The 19,677-nt window shown below is 39.4% G+C and overlaps 1 protein-coding gene across 3 annotated transcripts in view; it reads right to left on the reverse strand.

The window, feature by feature from the left end:
* SLC2A9 (solute carrier family 2 member 9) overlaps nucleotides 1-19,677 on the reverse strand; it is a 62,257-nt gene that overhangs the window by 6,035 nt on the left and 36,545 nt on the right. For all 3 annotated transcript variants that reach the window (XM_053402041.1, XM_053402040.1, XM_053402042.1), the window contains 4 exons: nucleotides 17,390-17,500; nucleotides 9,768-9,869; nucleotides 7,354-7,429; nucleotides 2,263-2,390 (listed from right to left, as the gene is read on the reverse strand). In XM_053402041.1, coding sequence (XP_053258016.1) covers nucleotides 2,263-2,390; nucleotides 7,354-7,429; nucleotides 9,768-9,869; nucleotides 17,390-17,500 — 417 coding nt within the window. The remainder of the gene's footprint in view (nucleotides 1-2,262; nucleotides 2,391-7,353; nucleotides 7,430-9,767; nucleotides 9,870-17,389; nucleotides 17,501-19,677) is intronic.

The following is a 19,677-nucleotide window of genomic DNA, read 5'->3' on the forward strand; positions in this document are numbered from 1 at the left end:
TAATGCAGAATTATAAAACAATGCAAAAACCATGCTAATTGTTATTTAGCATGTATATCCTGCTCTTCTGCAGCTTATACAAAAAGAATAAGCAGAAATGTTAATGTGTATATTTAATGGACTGTATATTTTTGCATTGCGCTTGCTCTTACTTCACCTTCTGACCAAACTATGCAGTTTCAAAGACTCGCTTGTGAAGGAAGGCAATAACCAAGAGATACCCAGGATGCCATAGAACAGGTGCCCTCACAAACCAGGGTTCCTGCTGCCATCTAATGATGAGAGACTGACCCGATTTAACTCCTTGTTGGCATATGGAGACTTAAAAAAACAACAATCATATCAGGAACATAATGATGTGAACTGTGACTTTATTTATCTGACCATTGAAACTGTGTTTTGGCAGGTAACCAGTTTGAGGGGCTGAAACTTGCCATGTTGACACATTTTCAGAGAGAGACTGAAATGCATTTGTGACTATGAGCTCATGCTAAACTCTGATCCTTTGATTTTCATAGATGCTCAGCCCATCTCTTCACTGCCCACATGCATCAGGATCAAAAGAGCCTTTATGCCTTGGGCAGATACACCTTTAAGCAGGATACCAAAGAAATGTAAATATTCACTAGTTCATGAGACCTGAGAGTCCCTGGAATGTACTGTCAGGATTCATCACATCAGCACAAGCTGAGCCTATGTATTGTTAGCAAGAAGCTCCACCGTTAATGGATCCGAGAAGATATGGAAAACTGACTTATTTCTTTTCCTCTCTCTTCTGAATAAGAGCTGGGTCAACATGCCAAAATGAATCCTAATTGCATGTAGGTACAAAAATATTTAATTGTTTTACTTTTGAAAAACAGGACCTGGGGATGGGTGCTTCTTCTGTCTTGTGTCAAAACTCTGCTCTTAATACCTGGGTTTAATCTCAGCAAATTTAAGATATGCTACTTGGGTTTATGCCCTCCTTATCTGATAGGGATGACAATGTGTATCTGATGCGCAGGACCGGCCCAAGACATTGTGGCGCCAAACCACAAAAGGAGTCCCCCACCAGGAAAGAAGCGGTGAGTGAAGATCTATATCAGGAACGGAGGGCAGGGGAATAAAATCAACCTTATGTGATGGTTGAAGTGGGAATCAAAGGTTGTTGCAGTGGGGAAAAGGGCCCAGGAGACCCTGGAGGTCAGCCCCCAATATTTCCTCCCTAGGGGTGGAAAGAGACCAGTAGCAGCTCCTATTTCCCGGCAGACAACTGTAGAGGGAAGGCATTGGGAAGGAGGCTGATCCAGCTTCCAATGCCGGTGATGCATTCTTTGGAAGCCAGGTCAGCTGCCCCATGGATCCTGCCACCTGAGGCAGTCGTCTCCCCTTGCCCTGTTTAGGGAAGCTTTTAATGTTTAATAGACTATTGTATTTTAATATTCTGTTGGAAGCCGCCCAGAGTGGCTGGGGAAACCCAGCCAGATGGGCGGGGTATAAATAATAAATTGTTGTTGTTGTTGTTGTTGTTGGCCCTGCTTATCTGATGCTGACATGCGTTCCTTCTGTGGGGTGATCACAATCCACCTTCATCCATCCCAAGAAGCAGCCATGCATGGAGCTGTGGAGCTCAAGGAGCTGGTTTGAAGTATATTTAACAGTATTGTCCAACAGTAGAACAGATTTGAAGTAATCCATAAGACGTCCTTAAGGACATTAACTCAATGAGTTAATTGTACTTTTTCCCCACTGAAACCAGCGGGTCTTATATTTTGTCTAATTTGCCTTATTGATTTCAATTAAACCTAAGTTTGGATCCAGTCCTTTGTCACAGACATCCAAGTATTCTGTGCAGCCATAAGGACTAGACACTCTATAAACAGTACTAACAGTTGAACAACAGTGTCCAATATTTGGGAGAGGAATGAAAAAGGCTGGCCACCTCCTTTACTCTACTGGGCAACATACAGAAACTACAAATGGGGTAAATTTAAATCATCCTCCCTTGTGGAGGCTGAGCTGAATCAGTGGTGAATCTGAGTAGCCATTCTGTTCAGGGCATCTTCGCTTTCCTTGAGACTTTTTAGACCTGCTGCCTTTAAAAGCTGCAGAGCTGGAGCTACAAACAACTGGACCAAAGAAGGCCAGTGCTACCTTGTATGGGTTTGGATTTGGTTTCATTCATTATCCAAAAGGCTTTGGGTTTACGGTGAGAATTAAGGCACTTTCCATTTCTGGCAACAGTCCAAACAGCTAAGTTAATGTTAAGACTGCTCATACCTGAATGTAAGGGAAAAGAAGTCCAACGGCAAAGTTACAGAGCCAATTTGTTATCCCAGCAATCATGAATGCAGCGGGCCTTTGAGACTGAGCGAAGAACTCTCCCGTAAGGACAAATGGGATCCCACCTGCAACAAAAAAGACAAGGGTACGATGATCGGTAAATAAAACCCCCCACAAATTTTCATGTTTCAGCTCACCATCTCTGACTTCTTTTCACTAAAATACATTAGTAATAGGCTTGGCGTTGGTGCAGAAACAGTATCATTTATATCCCACATGTGTGGTCTGAACAAAGGGCCATCAGAATGGCTAACAAAACACCTTAAATCATATTAAGACTGTTGCATTGGGGGCTAAAAATACTAGCTAAAATTCTAAAGCAGTAGTGTAGTTTTAAAATGACATGACATGTAAGGAAAACTGTGATCCTTTTCATATTAGGCCCCTCTAGCCCTGCTGAGGCCCTGCTCTTCTAAAACCAGCTGAGAACATTAAAACTTTGATTCCACAGTACGTAATGTAAATTTGGGAAAAATACGTTTAGGATTGCAGCATTCAGTCAACAAAGCTTCCCATTTACGTTGCAGTATCACACATCAACTGTCAAAATAGGGTAAAATTTGCAAAACAATGCGTGGCTGAGCACGATGATAGTGCCTTCTGAATGGGCTAACTGCATTAGGGCTGAGGTCTTGTCTCCCCTGAATTTGGCACCTCATTTGTCCATTTTTTTGGAGGATAGCAGGGAAAGTCTTGGAGCCCTTTCACTGCCTTCACAGGCTATAGCAGCAGTGGTTCCATCTCTCATTCTCTCCCCACCCCCTGAACAATTTGTTGCTGCTGTTTGCAGCAGCTGCTTGTCAGAGGGTCCTTCGGAGGAGGCTTTTACAGGGAAAATGGAGACTGCAATGGACGGGGGGGGGGGGCTCCTCCCCCTGAATGCTTCACAGAACGATGCTATTTCATGATGTAGTTCTCTGATTTCAGGAGCATTCAGCTGGCCATTGGGTAGGACAAAGAGTTCTGCTGCCCCTACAACCAGTAGCTAAAGTAAGTTTAAAAAGAGGAACTGTTGCTGCTGCCAGGTGCAAAAGTAAGGAATCGTAAGGAATGCAATGAAATATTTCAACCCCAAATTCAAAGTACCCTCTTTTTCCTCCCCTCCCCCCACTTCAAATTTTGAGCTGAAAGTTCTGCTTGGAGAGCTTTCGGTTCATCTTCACTTAGTGCCATTTTGCCAAGGTAAATGGAGAATCTTACTATACATTATATACAGGAATATGTCAAAATGCTTTTCCCCCTATCTAACCAAAGGCTGAGCTTCCTTCTCACATGTGTATCAGTGACCTTCATTAGGTTTTCTCTTCCTTTGTTTCATTCCTACCACCTACTAGCTTGAAACACACACACACACTTTTCAATGATTACATAAGGATTACATATTATAAGTTCCAATTGCAATAACTGCAGTCTCCACAGTGTCGATTATTAGGGTGGGTGATACTGATTCACCATTCTTCTAAATTATGCGGTCTCCCACTCAAAATGAGCCACATATGATCATTAGATCAAGAGGTTTGTGCAGACACATTTTTAAAAGCTAAAACACTTCTTTCTTTCTTTAATTTTGTTCCAATCGTTGGAAGTTACAGCGGAAAGCTCTCTTGTAGGAGTCTCATAGCAAGATGGCTTCGAGATGAGTTCACAAAGTTAATGCAGCAAACATAATTATCAGAGTGATTCACTTCAATCACATTGTCTTTTTCAGTATAAAGTTGAGCACAATGGAAAGAGGAACACAAACCGAGGCTTCAAGGAAAGACAATCACGTCAGTTAGACTGCAGCTGTCATAAAAATATCTGATTTTAATTTTAAGCCTAAAATTCAAAGCATTAAAAAGACAAATGCACACAGAAGATAAAATGTGCACCATTTCATTTGCTGTTAGCTGCTGGGTTAATTTATTTTAAGGTAACATGAAGTTGTATATTTATTCACTGAGCTGGTTTGCACAACACACCGTGGCTCGTGGTTAGAGAGGAGACAGCTTCACTACGAGCCTCAGTTTGGATGTCACACTATGAGTAAAACACCAGGAAGCAGCAAGACAGCGACAAGTTCCTTTTTGGGAGCTCCCAGGTTCATGTGGTCTTGCTAAGCCAAAGTTTGGTTAGCATGTTATGCAAACCACGTCACTGCAACAGATTTATAAATATCAATATCTGAAATCTGCACATTCATATAGTCAAAGATTGGTTCATACATCATCTGAGGCCCTTCTTCCTGTGTCTCCTCCATGAGAGGCAACACGAGAACCTGCCTTTTCTGTGGTGGCTCCCCGTTTGTGGAATGCTCTGCCCAGGGAGGCTTGCCTGGTGCTTTCATTACATGTCTTTAGGCAAGATGAAAACATTCCTCTTCAACCAGGCCTGTCACTGATTAACATTCTATGTCTTTTCAAATGTGTTTGTGGGAGGGGGGAATTACGGGTTTGTTTTTTGTTCTTGTTTTTATTATGCATTTTGTGTTTTTATTTTGTATTTTTATGCTGCGAACTGCCCTGAGATCTTCAGATGAAGGAGGTTATACAAAATAATAATAATAATAATAATAATAATAATAATAATAATAATGATAATAATAGATGATAATAATATATAATAATAATTACTTTGGGGTGGATTTTTAAAACTCATAAGTTTTTTATTGATTTGCACAGGTGACAGTGAAAACAACCACCATTATTGATGTATCAAAAAAGAAATGAGCAGCTTGTCTCATATATCATAGATGTTGCTATGAACTGCTTCCTAATCACTACATAAGACCCCTGCTAGGCAAAGGGACCCCTGACCGGAAGGTCCAGTTGTGGCCGAATCTGTGGTTGCGGCATTCATCTCGCTTTACTGGCTGAGGGAGCCGGCGTACAGCTTCCGGGTCATGTGGCCAACATGACTAAGCCGCTTCTGGCGAACCAGAGCAGCGCACGGAAACGCCGTTTACCTTCCCGCCGGAGCGGTACCTATTTATCTACTTGCACTTTGATGTGCTTTCGACTGCTAGCTTGGCAGCAGCAGGGACCGAGCAACAGGAGCTCACCCCGTCGCGGGGATTCGAACCGCCGACCTTCTGATTGGCAAGCCCTGGGCTCTGTGGTTTAACCCACAGTGCCACCCGCGTCAGGCCAAAAGCCCATGTTCTCCATATTCTTGTTCCCAGATTGGCCAACCAGATGCCCCCACAGCAGGCATGTCCTGGGGCAAAATCCTAAAAAAAGCTCAACAACTTTGGGGTAAAATTGTAAAACAACAACTTGGGCCCTCACACATGTTCACTTCATCAAATCTGGCCCTATTTGAAAAAGGGTTGGGCACCCCTGCCCTACAGGAAGCAAGACCTGAGTGCAACAGCACTCCCCCCATTTATAATTTCCAGTAATTAAGTGGCATATAAATAAGTAAGTAAGCAAGTAAGCAAGTAAATAAATATTGTCTTTAACTGTAGAAGTAGAACATTCCCACCATGATTATCAGCGCTTAATAGCCTTATCGCTGTCTAAATCACTTTTAAAGCCATATAACTATGTATTTTCCTTAGCGATAGCTAGTCGAGCAAGAAAAATAGCAAAGTTTTCACTCTGATATATCTCTGCTCAGATTGCTTCAATGTGAGTGCAAAACACATTAGGAAGTTATGACTGACAGAGTCGTAATGGGAGAAAAGCTGTGCACCAAAATAGACTACCATTTGGAACAAAAGAGAGAAAACTGTGTATTTGCTTTTTAAAACTATGAAAGTTCTAAACTGTAGCTGGCATTAAATGATAAAATAACTTTCAGTAAGGGATTGAACTGCACTGTCAAATGTATTTCTGGAGGTTCTATTAGAAAAGTGTACGCTAACATTAACATGCATACTTTTTGCACCTCAGGCCTAAGGTTGTTAACAGTCCAGTTCCTACCCATATAAACTTCAACTACCTAAATGCATAAAAACATAACTTCCTCAAGGGACCATTTTACACCAAGTCCAGGCAGACTCCAGGCATTGCTTCTTTTACCTGAACTACAGCCAGAGCTGGGTGCAAAATAATCACGTGGAAGATATGAAGCTGCCTTATACCAAGCCAGATCATTGGCTCATCAGACTCAGTAATCTCTACAATGACTGGCTGTGGTTCCCCAGAGGTTCAGGCAGGGGGATATTTGGGGGTGAAGCTAGATGCAAATTGGTGGTTTGGGAGGGCAGAGCCATACTGCTCCCCATGAGGAACTTGTAGATACAGATCTACACCTGAGGTCAAAGACTCTCTAACATCCTAATTTAGAAACTATATCTAGCCATTTAGTTGCTTCTAACATGTGGTAAGCTTCCCTTAAGCATTGCGCTTAGGCTGAAATGGTGGAGTATGAATCCTCCTAAACAAGCATGCTGTTGATTGCTAAATGAAATTTCCGTTGCTAAACTGAGAGTCCAAAACCTTTGCCTATCTGGGGCAAACCATCCAGAAATCCACCAGTAGATCTATCTTCTTTCTGCCCAGCCCCGATTTATATCAGATTAAAATTCATTACTGATGTCTTGTGGATTATTCCATGAAGTACATATAAATTACAGGAGGGTACTCAAGTTTGTCTATAAGTAGAACATTGGGTTTAGGAACATTGGATACCATCCAACACTGTGAGCAGAGTTCCGCTCAGGCAACAGGATTTCCTCTTCCTCTCCTCTCCCCTCCTGCCCCAAAATCTGTTCCAGAAGGTCTCCCAGCACATTTTGATGGTATGCAGTGGGCTGTAGAGAAGAGGAATTGCATACAACCCATTGCAGGCTTACAGCTAAGAAAGGGAAGAACCCACAGAGTTAGATCGATGGTGCCTTCCAGTGCTAACCTAGGCAGATGAACGTATCTACAGCACACCATACTTCATATTGTCATTATAAACATTGAATTCTCGTCTGTTTCACCACTCCCACCCTGATGCACATTCACAGGCTAAAACAGGAAATATACTGCCCCTAATACAACAGACTTCAGCATGAGTGGATGATAGTTCACTTAAATGCATTTGAAAAAAAAATGTTACCTGGTCCAATACAAAATGATGCAATTATTGCAAGAATGCAGACTATACTGAGGTATCGAAGCCAGACTGCTTGATCCTGAAAAAATACATTGGAGAGGTATTACTAATGTGCAAAGTACATAGAAGTATTGGTTATAGTAAGTGCAAACAATCATACAGGTTTTCTGTACTCTTGGATTCTGTAGTCATGCACACAAAAATGAAAGATCTATAGAAAAAGATTACTAAACATATAGTAATAATATACTGGTATGTTTTAAACAGATTTTATCTATGTGTCTTGTGCTCATTGGTATTTTTATTATCGATTTCTCTATGCTTTTATTTGAGTCCTGTTCGGGGGGAAAGATGGGGTATAAATAAATATATAATATTTATAATATATAATAATAAAAAAGATGAACTCCTTGGTTTGCAAAGTAACACAGACCCTAAAGTGTGGTGATAGGAGGTTTATTGTTTCTGTGCCAGCGAATAACGACTCAAAACGGCATTCACAAACTAATACGTTCCTATCATGTCAGAAAGGCATGCACTGCTACAAATAAACCCAGTATATATCATTGGGTTTAAGAACTCTTTCCACTTGACCGCTTACTTCAGTAACAAAAAAGCAGGAAAAATGGAAATACTGTATGGATCGTTCTAAGTCTCAAAGTAGAGATTCTGGCATCTCAAGTGGTGTGAATGAGTCCCCCAATCTCTGCTATGCTGCAGCACCACCCATACAGTGGCCAAAGCTGGAAGTATGGCTCTTCAGTCCAGCCATGACCTGAGGAACCAAGAGCAGTCTGCTTGGGTCTAACTCCAGGTTGGGTTCTTCAGCAACTCAATGGACTGAGAACCATATGGATGACCTCGCCTCACCTCCCTCCACAATCTAGTGCTGATCGCCAGCCTGTCTTTGACTATAGTTTTTGCCTGTGGCACCTGCCTAATTTGATACATGACCCCATGTCTGCCATTCACCCTGTCGTCTGCCTCTGACCCCCTTAATCTTCTGTCTGTGCTGAAATCCAACCCTGTCCAAGAAAGACATTTCAGCTTGGCCTATCTGCTTCTATTTTTAATATAGCTGTATCTAAATGAAACAGAACGGCAACTGATCTGTACTGAATAGTGAGTCTGATGACGAAGGTGTTAAGCCACACATGGGGAAGAGCAGTAACTCAGTCATAAAACACATAATGTGCATTTAGAAGATCCCATCTTCAATCCTCAGCATCTCTACCCCAAAAGGGTGGCCTGAAAGTGGCCACTCTGGGAGGCTTATCTGGATGGCCTTGGTATAAGGCAACTTACTACATCTAAGCTCTGGCTGAAAATGTAGATATCTTCATGTTTGCACACTTCTTGAAGCAACTCTTTCCTGGGAAATATGTGTTAACCTTTGTGTGAGGAATGGAGATCATGACTTTGCCTGGAGAAATACAATGTACTGAAAGTTCACCCAAAGCCTGCTGTTTTAACCTGTCAGAATTATAGCTTTCATCAGTTTGAGAGATGCCCTCTGGAGCAAAAGAAGCTGCACAATCATCGATGCAACAGGAGAGAAACAAATCAGGGATTAAAATGACTTCTACTTTGTTCTGTGACCTCCTTCAGAATCTTCTTTTGACCATTTAAAAAATAGCCACTTGGAAAGTAAATGTTAATAATGTCAGGCTCCTGACATTTAGAGCGCATAACACATCTTCACATTTTTGAATCAAAATATTTAAAACGAAATTGCCAAAAAGCAATAGGATATCTAGGAGTGATATAATGTTTCAGATACACATATTTAAAACACAGAATTAGGGTTGCTGAAGAATGAATGTTGAACCATGGTTTAGGGACCATGGTTGTGTTGGGAATCATGCATTACCAACATCAACCTCACAGTTCAAAGTGAATTGGAGTTCTGTGATCTCTTCAATCAGGGTTAGCAGCAATGCTCACACATAATGCAAGCCAGAATAAAGGAGGATAGGGAGAATACTTTTGATCTCAGATAGTTTTTAATAATCCTAGTTCAAACAAACCAGAGTTTGGAGAACCAAGGTTAGTTTAAAATAGTATTATATAACTCTAGTTTCCTTTTATGCAAATGATTAAGAGGGAAAAGGTTATAGCCCCTCGTTTTTCTCTTACACAAATGGGTAGTGAATGAAATACTTTATTGTTAAATCACTTAATCCCTAAACTGTCTCATCTTGAAACCTGCAAGAACAATTTCAGTTGTGAAGCTTTTGGTTTTCTCTTGGCTAAACATAATTTTAAAAGGACAAAAAAAACTGACAGTGTAATAGATTCACAGTTAACCCACACATGACTTCAATGTCAAAGTTGCACATTAAAGATCACACACTGTGTACAAGAAAGAGCAATGAGAATTGCCCAATATTTTAGCTGAGCAGGGCAGGTTTACATACCTGTAAAGTCATACACACAGTGAGTATTACAAAGAAGAGGACCATCAAGCCAAACCCCCCAATCAGAAGAGGTCTGCGTCCGAGTCGTTCTATCACTAAGCCCTGAGGAAGAAAAATAAACAATGTCTTATTTTCTAACAAAACCAGAGGCATTCTGGATTTATGTGGCCAACTCTTGTAACTCCTCATGGATCAGTCTAAGGGCAATGGGGACCCATGTCTCTCAGGGAATCCTAAAGACGCTAGGATTAGTCACTTGAATCACCATGCTATACATTTTACAACACAAACAAAAACTCTCCAAACTGGAACATAGATAACTTTTTTCATATTCCAAGTGTTTTAACTGTCTATATGTAAAACACACGATTAGATCTGGTCTGCTGCATAAGCTGCACTGAAGTGGAATAATGGTTTCTGCCCACCATTTACAACCAAATTAATATACCATTAAGTCACACTAACAACAGTATTAATATTCTAAATGGTGCTCACCACTGTTTGTCAGAGTGAATTTTCAGAGGCTCTACACACATGGAGCAATGAGGACCCACTTTGTATCACTTTGGCCATTAGGCACACAGTGTTTTTGTTTTATCTGTGCATAAACTATTTCAAAAATTCTGCATGTTTTATATTAGAAATATTCAATTTACCCATGCATTTAGAGAAGTGTCATGAAAGCATAAGAGAGTATTAGGGAGAGTGTCAGCAATTACGGGCATCTGAGCCTTGCCAGGGGGTCAATTCACACATGCCTGCACATCACATACACAGAAAACCACATTACATTTTTGGCTGCATGGTAAGTTTGTTGCAAGTCCACTTTTAGTGGCCCCTGCAGCACACCCCTCTTATTAAGCATGTGTTCAAGCATTAATTAATTAAAAGTTGAATTAAACTGTGCAGCTTTTTCATTCCTTCTTGCTCCGATGCTCATGACCTCACATTCCATTTTTAGCTTTGCTGCTATGGGAACTTGCCTTCTGTCGGAACTGTATATAATATCAAAGACAACAAAGCAGCAGAATTTTCTGCATGGAAAGGACTAAAAAATGTCAACACAATCAATGGCATCGACTTCAGTGTTTGCTTTGCCTAGCTTTGCTCAGCTGCACTGATCTTACAATTTATTGACAGCAATGAATATGAATTATATTTATCAAGGCTGTTCCTAAGCAGGTCTAGTCAAATGAAGTGCAAAAGCAAGCATGCTCAGGACTTGGGTAATCACTGAGCAGCCCATTTGAATAAATCCATCAAGTTCATATACAAACATAGAATAGGTCGTTCTTGGATCTCGCCCCTCCCCCACTCCACTTGGAGGCTGCAATCCTATGCACCCTGACAGATGAATGAGGCTCACATTTCATTTATTGTAGTTGCATAATCCGCCCCCCGCTAAAATGAATGAATTAAAAGTACCCAAGGTAAGCAAAGAGAGGTGGACCAGGACGGGGGCTGCTTCGCCTTTTTCCTGCCAGCCGTTTGTCTGCTCAGAATTGCTCCCTTGATCTGTTCCCCAGTGAGGGAACAGACAGAAGTCTCCACAACATCTTTCAACCTCAGGAAGAAAGCCAGCTGTGTGGCAATTTTGATTGTGACATATTTGTAAATTACATGTACACTTTTATTTTTTAAAATATTTTTATTGAGTTTTCTACTTAAATCATATTCACATTTTGTTACATAATTCTATAACTTAATATATTATTCTGTAAGAGCAACGACCCCCCCTCTTTCTGACTTCCACATACCTTTCTATATTCTTTGCATTTCTATAATCACTTATTTAACCTTTGTCAAATTATAATTTTTCACCAGAAATCTCTGGGAAAATTGATTTAAATACAAAAAGTATAACTGACCTTGGAAATAAAGTGAACTCTAATGCAGAAGCAATTGGGAAACTATTGGAGGAATCATCTACTACACGACAGATAGCTGAGGAAGCTAAAGAAATTGCAACGGCTGCTGAGGAAAAGTTTCCACTGGTGTTTAAGAAACTAGATGAGCATGATTTGGCACTTTCTATGCAGGATATGCAACGCAAGGAGAGGAACTTAAGGATTAGACTTGTGCCGGAAAAGGAAGGAGATAACTTGGTGGACTTTTTGACAAAAGAATTTTCTGACTTTTGGAAGCAGGAGCTGGACAAGGAAGAATTTAAGATAGAGAGCGCATTTAGACTGGGAACAAGGCAGAGGAAGAACAGACCCAGAGACTGTTTAATAACTTTGAGATCAAAGGAGGAGAGAGATAAAATACTGAACCTGCACTACCAAACAACCCTTCAAATTGAAGACTTTCACATTGAGATTTTTAAAGATATTCCCAAAAACATTTTAGATGCAAGAGGCCTTTATAAGGACTTGGTGATACTGCTGAAAAGGAACTACATACCATTCAGGTGGGAGTTTCCTCAAGGCTTGTCTTTTAAATACAAGGGGAAGAAAAGAAGAATAAAGACAGTGAGTGATAAAGACAAGTTTTTAGGAGAACACGAAGAAGACTTACAGAAGGAGGTGTTTCCGGGACAAGGGCATCCTTCAAGCAAGGGACCACTAGATACGGATACGGAATCACCGACAAAAGAGGAACAACAATTAGGAGCTGTAGGAGGAAAGAGTAAATAGCCCCATCATGGCTCTGCAACTTCTAACCTGGAATTGTAATGGACTAAATATCCCCAGAAAAAGGAAAAATATATTTCATGTCTTAAGGAAAGACCAACTGGACTTGATTTGTTTACAAGAGACGCACGTGACAAGAGCACATAGAAAATTATTGATAAATAAAAGATTGGGACAAGAATTTATATCTTCAGATAGAGTAAAAAAGAGAGGAGTGGTGATCTACGCAAAGGAAAAATTGCAACCGAAACAAATTTTTAAAGATGATCAAGGAAGATATTTGGCAATTGAAATTCAATCTCAAGGAGAAAAGTTCTTGATAGTGGGAATCTATGCACCAAATGAGGGGAAAGCTGAGTTTTTTAAGAAGTTGCATGAGACTTTGATGGACTACATGGATTACAACTTAATTATGATGGGAGATATGAATGGAGTAGTTTCAACAAATATGGACAAATCACAAAGACAGGTAGTTACAAAAGACGGAAGACTACCAAAAACTTTTTTTGAAATGACTGACAATATGGACTTGATTGACATTTGGAGAATAAAACACCCATTAGAAAGAGAGGGAACCTTCTTTTCTGAAGCCAAAATGACATGGACAAGGATTGACCAAATTTGGGTGACTAGCGGTATGGCGTCGAGTATAAAGAAAGTGGACATCTGCCCAAAAACCTTCTCCGACCATAACGCAGTAAAGATGGTGATGAAGCAAACAACAACTGGTTCCTTCAGATGGAGAATGAATGACACCTTACTTGGAGATGAAGAGATTTGTAAGAGGGCCCAAAAAACTTTGAAAGACTACTTTGAAATCAATTTGAGGACTAAAGTAGAAAAAAGAATAATATGGGACGCAAGTAAAGCCGTGATGAGAGGATTTTTGATACAACAAAATACACTAAAGAAAAGAAGTCAAAATGAGAGGAAAGAGAAAATCTTGGAAAAGATAAAAGAAGGGGAAAGGAAACTAAGATTGAAACCAAAATCGCAAGAGATCTTAAGAGAAATCAAATTATACCAGACACAATTTATGGAATTGATGAATCAAGAAATAGAATGGAAAATTAAACAAATGAGACAAAAGACTTTTGAATCTGCAGATAAATGTGGCAAGTTATTGGCTTGGCAAATAAAGAAGAGACAAAAACTCAACACGGTAACAAACTTAGAAGTGAATGGAAAGAACATATTCAACCCAGCTGAGATTAGGAACTGTTTTCAGAGCTACTTTAGACAATTGTATACACAAGGGCCGCAGAAAGAAATGGATATACAACATTTCCTCGACAAAAATGGGCTGAAAAAGATTTCTCAGGAAAGCAAGACAATTTTGAATCAGGAAATATCAGCACAAGAAATAGAAGGTGCCATCCAAAGTATGACGTTGGGCAAATCTCCAGGACCGGACGGATTGACTTCCAAATATTATAAAGTTTTGAAGGAAGGGTTATTACAACCCTTGAAGGAAGTCTGTAATGAGATTATGCAGGGGAGAAGGGCACCCGACACGTGGAGGGAGGCCTACATCACACTTATACCAAAGACAGAGACTGAAAAGACCCAACTTAAGAACTACCGACCCATCTCGCTACTAAATGTGGATTATAAAATCTTTGCTGATATTTTAGCAAAGAGACTGAAAAGAGTTTTGATGGAGGAGATTCACAGAGACCAAGCGGGCTTTCTCCCGAAAAGGCACTTGTCGGATAACGTAAGGAATATAATTGACATTTTAGAAAAGTTGGAAGTGAATATAAATACTAAGGCAGTTTTGATATTCGTGGACGCGGAGAAAGCCTTTGACAATATATCTTGGAGTTTTATGCTGAAGAACCTCTGGGGGATGGGGGTAGGCCAAGGGTTTGAAAATGGTATAGGTGCAATATATTCTGAACAGAAAGCAAAATTAATTGTAAATAATGTGGTTACAGAAGAGTTCAAGATTGAAAAAGGGACACGTCAGGGGTGCCCTATCTCCCCACTACTTTTTATATCGGTCCTGGAGGTTTTGCTAAATATGATTAGGAAGGACCAGTTGGTTAAAGGGGTTCAGGTCGGAGCTAAACAATATAAATTGAGAGCATTTGCAGATGACCTGGTACTTACATTACAAGAGCCAGAAGCTAGCACAAAAAGAGTTTTGGAAATAATTCAAGAGTTTGGTCAAGTGACAGGATTTAAATTGAATAAGTTAAAGACTAAGGTATTGGAGAAAAATCTAACACAGTTTGAAAAAGAAAGGTTTCAGAATGAGACAGGGTTGACTGTGGTTAAAAAAGTGAAATATTTGGGAATAAATATGACAGCTAAGAATGTGAACTTATTTAAAGATAATTATGAAAAAACTTGGACAGAAGTGAAAAAAGATTTGGAGATTTGGTCAAATTTGAAGCTTTCCTTGTTAGGTCGAATTGCAGTTATAAAAATGAATGTATTGCCAAGAATGTTGTTTTTGTTCCAAGCATTACAAATAATGGATAAGACGGATTGTTTCAAGAAGTGGCAAAAAGATATATCTAAATTTGTCTGGCAGGGCAAGAAGCCCAGAATTAAATTTAAGATACTAACGGATTCAAAGGAAAGAGGGGGATTTGCCCTGCCAGACTTTAAACTGTACTATGAAGCGGCAGCTTTCTGCTGGCTAAGAGATTGGCTACTTCTTGAAAATACAGATATTTTGGATTTAGAAGGTTTTAATAATATTTTTGGGTGGCATGCATATTTGTGGTATGACAAGGTTAAAGCACATAAAGGTTTTAAAAACCATATTGTCAGAAAAGCACTACTAAATGTCTGGACTAGATATAAAGATTTGTTGGAAAACAAAACCCCAAGGTGGCTGTCGCCAATGGAAGCTAAGGCAGTTAAAAAGTTAAATATGGAGTCTAAATGGCCAAGATATTGGGAAATTCTGGAAAAGGAAGGGGACAGACTGAGATTGCAGAGTTTTGAGAAACTAAAAGGGAAAGTGAGAGATTGGTTGCACTATCATCAAATAAATGAAGTGTTTAAAATGGACAGTAAAATTGGCTTCCAGGTGGAAAAATCAAAATTGGAGACTGAATTGTTAGAATCCAGCACTAGAAACTTGTCAAAAATGTATAATTTGCTGCTGAAATGGAATACACAAGATGAAACGGTTAAATCAAGTATGATTAAATGGGCTCAGGACATTGGTCATAACATTTTGTTTGCTGATTGGGAGAAGTTGTGGACCACCGGGATGAAATTTACGGCATGTAATGCCTTACGAGAAAATATTATGAAAATGATCTATAGGTGGTACATAACCGCAGTCAAGCTTGCAAAGATTTACCATTTGCCTGACAATAAATGTTGGAAATGTAAGGAAAAGGAAGGCACATTTTTTCACCTCTGGTGGACGTGCCCAAAGATTAAGGCATTCTGGGAAATGATTTATAATGAACTGAAAAAGGTATTTAAATATACCTTCCCTAAGAAACCAGAGGCCTTTCTCTTGGGTATTGTCGGCCAAGGGGTGTTAAAGACGGATATAACTTTTTTTATGTATGCTACAACAGCAGCAAGAATACTCATTGCGAAGTACTGGAAGACACAAGAGCTACCCACTCTGGAAGAATGGCAGATGAAGGTGATTGACTATATGGGCCTGGCAGAAATGACGAGCAGAATCCGAAACCAGGGAAGAGAAGCAGCGGAAGAAGAATGGAAAAAATTTAAGGACTATTTAAAGAAATATTACAAAATTAATGAAAGTTAGAATGATGTTGGACTAGAAAATAAATGGTTACTATTAGTAATGGTTAAGACAAGGAGAATAAGGAAGATTAAATTAAATTAAAATAAGGGAAGATTTGCTGAATAATTGATTAGAAATTGGAATACAGAAAAGGGAGGCATGAGGAAGTCGGGGAAGAAAGGTATAAGAAATTAAGATATGAAATTGTACTTGTTTTTGTTTTTGTTTGTTTGTGTATTTGTGTTTATTGTATTGTATTGTTATGTTTTTGTGGTTATAAAAAATTCTTTAATAAAAATATTATTAAAAAAAAATTATAATTTTTCACCTTATTATTGGTAAATCAGTTCCTTATGTTTACATTACAAAACATTTCAATTCAGGCCTACAAACGTTTTCAAATGCCTACAATTTTCTTGCGTATAAAGTATAAATTTGTTCCAGTAAATGTACACTTTTAAATATATGACATGATCCAACCAAATTCCATCACTTGCGTAGCATAGTCTTAGGCAGGCTTTCTGACAAGCAAGTCCCACCGTTTTCAGGATTGGAACTGTGAATGTCACGGATTTCAGTGCGGGAAAGTTATTCATATGCTTTTAAAATAAGTAAATGGGTCTGGACTGTGCATCCTTTTAATTGTATATGGCCCCTACATTTTAAAAGCAACTAGTTCTCAATGTTCATGGTCATTTTCTAACATGAGGCCTTTTGTACCACAGAAAACAATCTCTCTCTCTCCTCTCCCCCTTCCCCCCTCTTTCTCCTTTTGTGGTAACATAGGCTAAAATAAACATTGGCCTAAATTCAATACCAAGGAAAAGAACTAAGAGCAAAGACCAAGAACTAAACTTGCAATTCAAACTATAACATATTTATTCACTGTTTACCACCCCCCTACTCTTCTTCCCTGTACTGGATTTTAGATAGCAAGGTTCACAGTACTGATGAGATGACCCCCAGGACTCATTCCAACTCTGCAGTTTTGTGATTCTATGAGATACACACATTAATGGTGCTATTTAAATAAATGAAAAACTAATACAGCAATAAACTAGATTAATCTAATTTATTGAGAACTCATAATGACTGCAGACTTGAAATTTCCTGCATCCCAACCTCTTAAAATATTGAGTAAGGTTGAATAAAGTTTATAAAACATAGCCCTTCTGTCTGCTTTTTACCTGGAAATGTCACATCAAATCGAAAGAGGAGGGAGCTAAAAGGATTCTACAGGGCGCAGAAGACACAGTACTTACGGAAAAAATGGCAGCCAAAATCTCAATCCCTCCTGTGCTTAAAGTAACATATGGGATTATTTCTGAACTTAGTCCAGCTCCCTTGAAAATGTCATTTGTGTAGAACCAAATCTGTAACAAGAAAACATTTTTTCAGTTATTTGATTTCAAAACGGTTTTTAGAATCTAATTAAAATGTAAGACTACATACATTTAATGCCTCAGTAATGATGGACTGGCCAAAGGATGCAAATTACTGTGTTGAGCATCTTGCCCAGTGACATCCAACCGGACGTTAACAGCACAACCCTATGCTCCAATTGTGCTGGAGCACTTTAATAAACCAATTTAGAAACATGCGACTGATTATAATATGTCGAGATTTTGTTGAACATTGTGGTGTTATATAAATACAATGAGCAGGGTATACCATTGCAACAATGGAAAACGTTATGGCAGCCTTCCACCCCACAAAAAAGAAAAGTGCTTTTCTGAGGAAAGAAATCTGAATTTCACACAATGTAGGAGCAGCAACAATTGCTCTCTAAAGTGATCGTCTGGAAAGTCCCTTGACTGTAAATTTAAAGAAGAAGAAATAGTATGTTGATATATTATTTTTCAGTTTACCCTAGTTGGGAGCTCAGGAAATAAGCAAATGGCTAAATCTGGAAAAAGATATATGCAAACAACAGGAAAGTGTTATTGTTTGTGCTGCTTAACACTCTCAAAGCTCCTCCCTAACCCTAAACCTATGATTTATCACCCTCTTCCAACCTAGCCCACAAATTTTCAAAAAACTAACCTCTCCCAACTACCTAACCATTTATGTTCAGTTCTTTTTGCAACTCTCCGCCCTCACAGGGATGCTCCCTCACAGCTCTTTCAAGAGTGCAGAACTCCACATGGAACACACCAGTCCTACTGAGTCTTTAAACCTGAGTAATTCTTAGAGGGAATCAATACCACTTCATTTCTAGACCCCCCCCCTTCTCCATAATCCCAGATGTTCCCATTCTATTTCCAGTACTGCAAGTGCAGGACTGGGGGGGAAACCGTGCCTTGGTTATTTCACTGCACATGGCACTTTTCTATTTCTTGTAAGTATAATTATAAGAAGAGCTGTAAACTGAATAGATGACAAGATAATTCCATATCTTTTCTCAGTAAAGTATCCACAACAGGGAACAGAACAAGCCTGTCATTAGTACTGAAATCCTGCAGTTAGTAGAAAGCTATACTTTTTGTGGGATGTCTTTTGTAGGTTTATTGAAGGTATGATGAAGTGCGATTTTCATCTTATTCACAGCAGACAGCGAAGAATTTCTCAGTAACATCTAATTAACTCTTAGAAAGATACTGCAAAAAAAATCGTTACAAATTGCTTTGGAAGGTGCAAAAGGTTTTCCTTTTTAAAAAGATAATACACCCATCATCTGACACACAGTAATTTTCAAGTTATCCCTTAATTAGATGTGGTCATGCCATCATCCCAGGTAGCTTATTTAGAGAGCAACAGAATTCATTTGGGCTGTTTGATTTCCTCCACAGATGTCAGTCTCTGTGAAAGAATGTTTTCCATGTATTTCAAAGTGAAGTGATCCCATTTCATCTGAGCAACATGGACTGGGCAAATGCAATATATTGGGGCTGCCTTGGCTCGGTAGTCATGATGAAAAGAAGGCATCTACTGCAAGAAGAACCTCCTGGATCAGGCCATTAGACCATCTGCTCCAGCATCCTGTTCTCACAGTGGCTGAAAGGAGGGAGACTGGCCAGCCAACAGCTATTCTGGAATTGCTGGCAGAATAAGACTGAAATCAGGTTGTTAACTTAGTGATCTGACTTGGACTTGAATTTGCCCTTCAGGAAGTTTAATGGGTCAGGGAGGAAGGCATAACCAGTGAAAAAGAACAAAGATTAAATACTGTAACAGGAAAAATGAGTTAATGCATCTCTCTCACACTCAGTCACATACAAACAAAACAAAACACAAAAAACACAACACAACACAACCTACAAACATTATTACTGAGCTGAAGACAATGGCATTGATTCAGTAACTATGAGATCTATCTCCCCAATACTAGGAAACTTAGGAATGTGTTTTGAAGAATCGATGCATCACATTTTGCCTTATGTTGCTGCATCTTTCTTCAAAGTTCATAGTATGAAGATAAGGGGCTACATGACATCGCACTTGTGCAACGATATCTGCTTTAGCAAATGGGACTTATCCTTCCACCCCTCCCCCTGCAGCCTCAAAGAACTGCTAGAAGGAGAAGAGGAATTATCCAGAAGATTAGGAGCTG

The sequence above is a fragment of the Podarcis raffonei genome, chromosome 9 (assembly GCF_027172205.1).
Source record: "Podarcis raffonei isolate rPodRaf1 chromosome 9, rPodRaf1.pri, whole genome shotgun sequence".
In the NCBI taxonomy this organism is placed as follows: domain Eukaryota; kingdom Metazoa; phylum Chordata; class Lepidosauria; order Squamata; family Lacertidae; genus Podarcis; species Podarcis raffonei.